This window comes from Hyperolius riggenbachi, chromosome 2, assembly GCF_040937935.1.
Source record: "Hyperolius riggenbachi isolate aHypRig1 chromosome 2, aHypRig1.pri, whole genome shotgun sequence".
NCBI lineage: Eukaryota > Metazoa > Chordata > Amphibia > Anura > Hyperoliidae > Hyperolius > Hyperolius riggenbachi.
In genome coordinates this window covers 429,602,541-429,610,996 of record NC_090647.1, presented here as the reverse complement: position 1 = coordinate 429,610,996, position 8,456 = coordinate 429,602,541, and the positions used below count along the sequence as shown (strand labels likewise).

General features: G+C 47.7%; 1 protein-coding gene across 1 annotated transcript in view; it reads right to left on the bottom strand.

Annotated features, from left to right (window-relative positions):
* Positions 1-5,408: 5,408 nt before the first annotated feature.
* The window catches only part of LOC137545201 (arylsulfatase H-like), a 66,061-nt gene continuing 63,013 nt past the window's right edge, over positions 5,409-8,456 (bottom strand). Inside the window, exon 11 of the mRNA XM_068266325.1 lies at positions 5,409-5,829. Within this exon, the coding sequence (XP_068122426.1) occupies positions 5,468-5,829 (362 nt within the window). The 3' untranslated portion in view covers positions 5,409-5,467. The remainder of the gene's footprint in view (positions 5,830-8,456) is intronic.

Sequence of the window (8,456 nt, the reverse complement as noted above, 5' to 3'; positions counted from 1 at the left end):
AGAAAGGACTCCTTAGTGGAGCCCTGAACAGCCGCAGAGACTTTCTTGTAACAACGAGCCGCCGAATGCAGGCCGCCGCAGTTCACGCATTCATGTTTGTAGCGGCAATTAGCCGCAAATTTGCATTGTGACTCATTGAACGCATGACAAAAACCTTTTTTAAAGGTAACAGTACCCGAACTACTACTTGAAGGAGCCGGTTTAGAAGATTGTGAGCGCTGGGGTAGCATGAGGCTTAACCAGAGTGTGACATCCTTCGAGCCCTAACGCATGGAGGGATAGATTGACAGCTTCTGACGAAATGCATCATCATATTGAAACCAAGCTATCCCTCCAAATTGGCGTTGGGCCTCGAATATTGCATCCAAATGCTGAAACAACCCAGCAGCCAACTCAGGCTGCCTTTCAACAATAACACTAGACAAAATTAAAAAGGCTTGCAGCCAGTTATTAAACGATCTCGTAACAGGCCTGCGCCTGTCCTCCTCTTCCTTCTTATCTTTCAAAAGGTAATCCTTGCTGAAAGGCAATAATGATAAAAGATCTACATATTCTCCTCTCCAGATCTTCTCCTTCACAGTCTGGGGCAAATGATAACCCAAAGGTGACGGAACATAAGGAAAAGATTCTTTATATAAAAGTTCTGAAACCCCGGATCTAAGAACTGGAAGAGAAACATCAGCCACAGGCAATGAAGGAGCAGAGACAGGAGGAGAGACAACAGCATTAGAGCATTGATAGCCTGGAGGAACCCAGACCGCAGCAGGTGAAGCAGCATAACCAGGAGCAGACAGTCTTTCAACCACCTGCTTCAAACAATCAACTAAAACATTGAACCTCTCATTCAAACCCCCGCTTTCACCCCTGCTCTCACCGTGTCTAGTAGATTGGCCTGGAGCATCGGCTTCCCCATCAGAGGAACTGGAATCCCCGTCACCAGCAACGGCATTCGCTGCGGAAGCAGGCTGACGTCCGTCCTGGTTGCCTGCAGCAGGAGTAGCTGCTGGCCCTTGGAACGATCCAGGATCCGGGCTGTATGTGGCAGTAGGGGCCCCTGATAAGCAGGCGGCCCGTGGAGGATCCCCAGAGAAAAGTCCCTGAAGCTGTTGCAGCAGAAGGTGGAAAGAGGATCCTGCATCCAGAGCCCTAGGTTCAGCAGCAGTGGCAGCGCTTGAATGCTGCACAGGAGGAGAAGAGATGGGTGGTGGATTGAAGATGGGAGCCCCAGGAGGAGTGACCGCAGAGGTGGATGGGAGCGACGGGTCAGCGATGCAGGAAGAGAGGAGGGGGGAGCAGGTAGCAGGAGCAGAGGGACGCAAACAGTCCATAGATAGCTGCTGAGGAAGCAGGTTCCGGGCAGTGCCAGCAGGGACAGATCCTGGAACACAGGCAGGCCTTGGATCACTGGCAAGATGGCCCCTGACAGTCACGTGACCACGCCCACTTCCGCCCTTAGCAGAGCGGCTGCTTCCTGTGTGGGCAGTGTGCTTAGATTTCCTTCCCTGCACATCAGGGGAATAGGGCTTCCTAGGCTTCTTGCTCCTCTTAGCTGGCGGCGCTTCTAAACAGCCTGTCCCCACTCCGGCAGATGCAGAGAGCTGGTCCAGATGATGATCCTTCCTGGAGCGGCCAGCAGATGGAATGGGAGGCTGATCCAATGGAGAAGAGGCAGAAAGGACCACGGGTGTCACATCCACAGCACCAGGGGAGAGTTGATGGCTGGAAGTATCTGAAGTAGAAGGCAGGTCAGTGGAAACTGAAGGGGGTGATATTGGGAAAAAAGAATCCAGCATCTTGCGGAGCTGCTCCTCTCCCCCCTCAGATCTAGCCACAGCAGCCAGCCTTGTGAAGATTTGATCCATTGTAGAATCCAAAGGATTAGTCAGGAAAACCCGGTAAATTTAAAAATTAAATAAATAAATTTGCAAAGAAAAGAAATAAAATAAGAGAAACGAAATAAAATTAAATAATTAGTGAAAATTAGGGTTCTGTGAAACTGAGGCACAGAGAGAACTGTCAGCACATCTGAATCGCAGCTTGTCCTGACTGAAAGTGAGGAGAAATTGACAGCATCACTCAGGCTGTGAGAGACAGTCACTGCTCATTGGCTGCCGATTCCCCACTCCCTCTGACAGCTGCCAATCAGGACAGATTAACTGTCAAACTTCTGCCCAGAGATGACAGCCTCAGTAACATCCCAGGACCCTGAAAGAAAAGGAGGGAAAGCCAGTACCACAGAAACACAAACATAGACCAATACATGACTAGAATAAAGCTGAACTGAATATATATTTTGTATGGCCACAAAGTCCCAAGAGGCCCTCACTCAATGCTATCGTTCAGGCCTTACACCAGCCGTGTTTTTTGGAGGACTGTTCCATGCACTGTGTGTTACACTGTTTGCTACCACCGAATAAGTGGATGGCTGTATACACAGAGCTTCAGGGTCTAATCTTATAGCTGAATGTCGCACGCTGGGAGGCTGCCCAACAGGAGAAGCTAAAATTACTTGCGGGTATCAGCTGCCAGCAAAATATGTCATCCATACTGTGGGCCCTATTGCAAGAGGACAGTTAAATAATGAATGCAGAGACCACCTTAAGAAGTGTTATGAGTCTTCCCTTGCACTGGCAAAAGAGAACAACATCAGATCAATAGCCTTTCCCTGCATTTCTACAGGAATTTATGGCTTTCCGAACCACCCTGCAGCTGACATAGCCTTGGACACGGTCAAAAACTGGTTGAGAGAAAATCGAGATAAGTACTAGGCGCAGGGTAGCTGCAGACTTCTTCCCGTGTTCCTGGTCCCGCTGGCGCTATCGGACTCCTGAATCCCACTACTACTGGCCATAGAGTGGAGGTGACTGAGCAGGAGTTTCCATCCCCTGGGGCACGGTGATATACACTTTGAGTGTGAGAAGTTTTACTGTCATTTATACACTGTGAGTTTTATTTTTTACCTTGCGAATGAGGCATAATTAAAAAGGTTAATACACCAGAGAGCGCTCCTCCTCTCTTTTGTGTTTCTGTTTTTCTACTAGTATCAATACTTTGGTCCCAGAGTATTTTGGAGCAGCACCTGGTGGAAACCTCACGTGTTGTTGTGGACATTTCACTCAATTGAGTGCAGTGGACTGTGTGTGCATTATCTATCTAAAATGTTTACCTGTCTCAAGAGTGAGATTTGTCCATTTCCTAGCCATTAGTAACAGCACAGCTGAAGTTTAACAGGTGGCTATTAGTAACAGACATGCTCATGTACTTCTTTACATAAATAATTATTTATTATTATAATTTAAATTGTAATCACATCAATAATTTCATAGACAGCAGAGCATTAATTAATGTTACATTGAGCTGCTGTCACTGGCTGGATCAGCTGTTTTAGCCACTTTGAATGTTATGCAGCACAGTCTTGACAAACAGTGGCGTAGCAATAGGGGGTGCAGAGGTAGCGACTGCATCGGGGTCCATGGGCTAGAGGAGCCTACCCCTCAAACACAGTATTAGCTTTTTATTGGTCCTGTGCTGACAATATTCACTTCTATGCATGCCCTGAATAGCAGTGATCATTAATACACAGTTTCCCATTCCCTTTTTGCACCTCTGACACTGTGGTTGTCCTTGATTGGTTTTGGTGTGTTGTATCAATTGTTATCTATAGCATGCTTGGCGGGCCCCAATGCTAATCTTGCACTGGTGCCCATGGCTTCTTAGCTACTCCATGGGTGACAAATCAGCTGCTATACAATCTGAGGGTAGGCTGCTTATTTGACTGCCTAATCCTTAAGTACCTGATAAAAAAAAATGGAAATAATTTTGTAAAAAACTCGAGTTTGATGATGAGTATGCTGTCCGTTAATTGCATTGTCACTTTAAAACATGTAAACATTTACATAGTTTACCACTTTTACTCTTACAACACTCTAAATAAAAAGAATGAAACAAGGCCTTTCTCTGCCACAAAACCAGGGCTGGTTCTAGTCTTTTTGCGGATGTGTATGCAAAGCCGGACTGGGGAGGATAGACACATTGGGCTTGTATTGCAGGCACTGGCACTTCGCTTACCTCCCTTTGTTTTCTCCAAGACAGCATCTCCTCCCTGCTGACCTGCAGCATCTGATCCCCAGGATGCCGGGTATTGGCTGCGCCGCATCACTCACCCGCTCTCAGCAGATTAACGATGGGCTACAGTGGTGCCTCATGTGACCCAACAGCACGTAACAGATCACATGATATATATCGGTAAGTATTAAAGAAAACCTGTACTGAAAAAAGTTCCCCTGGGGGGTACTCACCTCAGTAGGGGAAAGCCTCTGGACCCTATCGAAGCTTTCCCCGTCCTCCTGTGTCCCACGGCAGTCTCGCTGCAGCCCTGGAAACGCACAGGCGACAATTTGTCGCGCTGTGCAATATTTACCTTTTCTGGCTCCAGCGGGGGTGCTGTTGCGGCTCCTCCCATGGAGATAGGCGAAAATAGCCGATCTCCGTCGGGTCTGCTCTACTGCGCAGGCGACTTGCTTTTTCACCTGAGTTTTCTCCTATGAGAAGTAGGTAAAGTAGGTAAAAAGTACTATTACAATTGTTTTGAGCATGTTTTTGCTTGCTTATGGTTTAAAAGTCACTTTATTGACATGTTTCAAAACGTCATCTAGGAGAAAAGTCAAGTGAAAAATTAAATTGCATATGGCCCAGTGAGAGAGTTATCTTATCTCTTCATTCCTTAAGTTACCTCCTCTGTAGTTAACAAAATCTTCTTAGGAAAATACTGCGCTCCACTGGAAATACCAGATTCACAAAGTCAGGGGATCACAATTAGAAAAGGTTCACTCCACCTCGATCAATAATACGTGGATTTAATCACTGCGCATACTTCAATCCCTGTAGAATCATTAAAAGCATATAGTGCCCAGTACTGCCTGTATCAGGCTAATGGTAACACCTCGTGACGCACACCTGGGGGTAGTGCCACCACCCTATGAAGGGAATGTAACAGGTCCCCCCCTCTGTACCCGCACTCACCGAAAGAGCGTCTTGCTCTATTGCATATCACACCATACTGCCTTGCCAGCCAAGGAGATTAAATCAGATGATGAACACAAATCCATTTATTGGAATAAAAGCATCCAGCAGGCTTACAGTTCAATGGACACAAGTTTCGGCTCCACCGAGGATGATACAGAGCCACTCGCTCCCACTGCTCTTCCTGCTTCTGGGTGACGTCAATGCGCTCCTCCTACTACATGCCACCACCTTCCTGAATACTACATGCCTCATCACCATGGTGATAACTCTAGAAACGTTATTAAAGACAGGCGATAAGCTTAGTGAATTGAGGCCAATGTTGCTTGAAATGTATTAATTTGGTTGTATCTGTAGTCTCATGCATTAAAAATTAAACTGAACAATAATTTTTTTGTCATAGGTAGATTTTCTTTATTTGCCGATCATATCTGATATGATAAATCTAGCCGCTTGTGGTGTTCACTTCTTTATTGCACCAGCACAGTGGGAACATTCCACAACAGGGCTGCAGTATAGGGTTCCATACATTGTTCAATCCATACAGCTGCTGAGGTGCAGGATGAAGGGTAGACTGATGATGTGCTACAGCTTGTTGTATGATTAGAATGACTTCCCTATACAGCACAGAGTCACTGGGAAGGGGATTGTTCTCCCTGGGATCGTTGGACAGGTTGAAGAGTAATGGAGGAACATGGTATATGGCCTTTCCTCCACTGCAGGAACATAATTTTGTACCACGACAATGCCCTGCTTCTTCTGGGTAATATCTTGGAGAAATATAATGAGCCTTCCAAGTGGTATTTCCTGTTGCAAAATACAGAATACGGTCATTCACCAAGAGGAACAAAAGCAGATTTTTATAACTACTGTACTAGATTATTTGCAATTTAAAAATCCAAATCTGTATCAACGCTACTGAGATTTAAATGTCCAAGCTTCAGTTTTCAGCTGCAGTTACCACACAAAGGGGTTGATTTACTAAAGAAAATAGTGTGAGTAACCTCCTGTTAACTTGCGCTATTTCCATATTGTGCTTTAAATGTATGCCCTGCATGCTACGTATGCTATTAGCCGCGTAGCGAGCCCATACACAGGAGTGCACGCTATGCTGCCAGTAGTGCAGCATATCGAACGCTATTACCTTAAGCCTCCATCCAGGAATTAAGGAGCACTCCTCTCCTCCCGTCCTGAGCCCCTGCGGGTCCAGTCACTATAAAGGACGTGATCCCTGCACTCTGATTGGCCCAATAGGCTGCCTGTCACTCGACAAGCGTGGTGTGCATACATTTAAAGCAAGCTGTGGAAACAGCACGAGTAACAGGCAGTTACTCATGCCATTTCCTTTAGTGAATTAACCCCAAAGAACCCCCCTCGGCCAGTGCTCCCCCTGCACTAGTAACAATAAAATTGACTTTACCAGAATTTAGCGCATCAGGCCCAAGGTCGAGTAATACATCCAAAACCTACATCCAACCACTGCAAAAATATGGGAGTGCTTGGAATTCCACCACCATTTATTATAGAAAGATCATACAATAAAATCATAAAACATATTCATAAACATCGGAGAGACATTAAGCACATTCAATTTGCATAAACCTATTGCGAACATATAGACAAAAACAACCAACAGATCCTCTAGACATCTAGTTTTCACTGAGATTTCTGCCTATAAAGCCCAATTCAAGGGACAAATTATTTTAGCTTTATACAGTGTTTGAAGGAGCTAGAGACTTTTTTTAATTGCTGTTCTCAATCTGTGAGAATTGCCATCTCTGCACTATCTAGACACAGACGGCAGCAACAACCAACATTTCTGGTACAGTTAAGTTGGCCATACACAACAAATTTTTCCCCATCAATACCTGGCAAATTCACTCACTCTCATTGAATCTGCTAGAAATCGCTGCCGCAAACAATGCTCAATTGATTTTTGGCGGAAACTGATCAAGATATCACTCGATCGTTGGTTGGGGGGGGAGCTCATCGGTAGTGTTGTTTGATTTCACAACAACTGAAGTGCTAAATGTTGTCAGTAGAGCCTACACTCAACTGTCTGTCGGCATGTGTCTTCTCTCCATCCCCGTCTGGGCCATTCCTCCATGTCTCTTCTCTCCATCACCTGTGTCCCATGATAAACATTAGAGGCCCGGCGTGTACGTGGTCACCAAGGGCGTAGGGCCCGTGGTCGCAGCGGTCGCCTTGGCGACCGGGCCCGGCTCCTGAGGAGGCGGGGGAGGGGCCCGGGGGGCCCATCTCCGTTTGGAGGGCCATGCGCCCGTTCGCGCTGGTAGGAGGGAGCCGCAGCCGCGGGGAGGGCAGCCCGACCTCTTCCTCCCTTCCTCTCCCCGGGGCCCCCCCTCAGATGCAGAGTAAGCGGCTAACGGAAGCGCTATAGGCAGAACTCACCTCCCTGCGTTCCACTCGCCGCTGATCTCCTCTCTGGCTGGCTCTGCATAGATGTTGTTACACACGCAGCTTCCGGCTAAACAGGAAGCTGCGTGTGTAAGCATCTATGCAGAGCCAGCCAGAGAGGAGATCAGCGGCGATTGGAACCAGGGAAGGAGGTGAGTTCTGCCTATAGCGCTTCCGTTAGCCGCTTACTCTGCATCTGAGGGGGGGCCCCGGGGAGAGGAAGGGAGGGAGAGGTCGGGCTGCCCTCCCCGCGGCTGCGGCCCCCCCTCCATTATGGGGACGGGCAGCTACCTAATCTATCCTGGGGGGCAGCTACCTAATCTATCCTGGGGGGCACCTACCTAATCTAACCTATACTGGGGGGCAGCTACCTAATCTATCCTGGGGGCAGCTACCTAATCTATCCTGGGGGGCACCTACCTAATCTAACCTATACTGGGAGGCACCTACCTAATCTATCCTGGGGGCAGCTACCTAATCTATCCTGGGGGGCAGCTACCTAATCTAACCTAATCCTGGGGGGCAGCTACCTAATCTAACCTATACTGGGGGGCACCTACCTAATCTATCCTGGGGGCAGCTACTTAATCTATCCTGGGGGGCACCTACCTAATCTAACCTAATCCTGGGGGGCAGCTACCTAATCTAACCTATACTGGGGGGCACCTACCTAATCTATCCTGGGGGGCAGCTACCTAATCTATTCTGGGGGGCAGCTACCTAATCTAACCTATACTGGGAGGCACCTACCTAATCTATCCTGGGGGCAGCTACCTAATCTATCCTGGGGGGCAGCTACCTAATCTAACCTAATCCTGGGGGGCAGCTACCTAATCTATCCTGGGGGGCACCTACCTATTCTAACCTAATCCTGGGGGGCAGCTATCTAATCTATCCTGGGGGGCAGCTACCTAATCTATCCTGGGGGGAAGCTACCTAATCTAACCTATACTGGGGGGCACCTACCTAATCTATCCTGGCGGCAGCTACCTAATCTATCCTGGGGGGCAGCTACC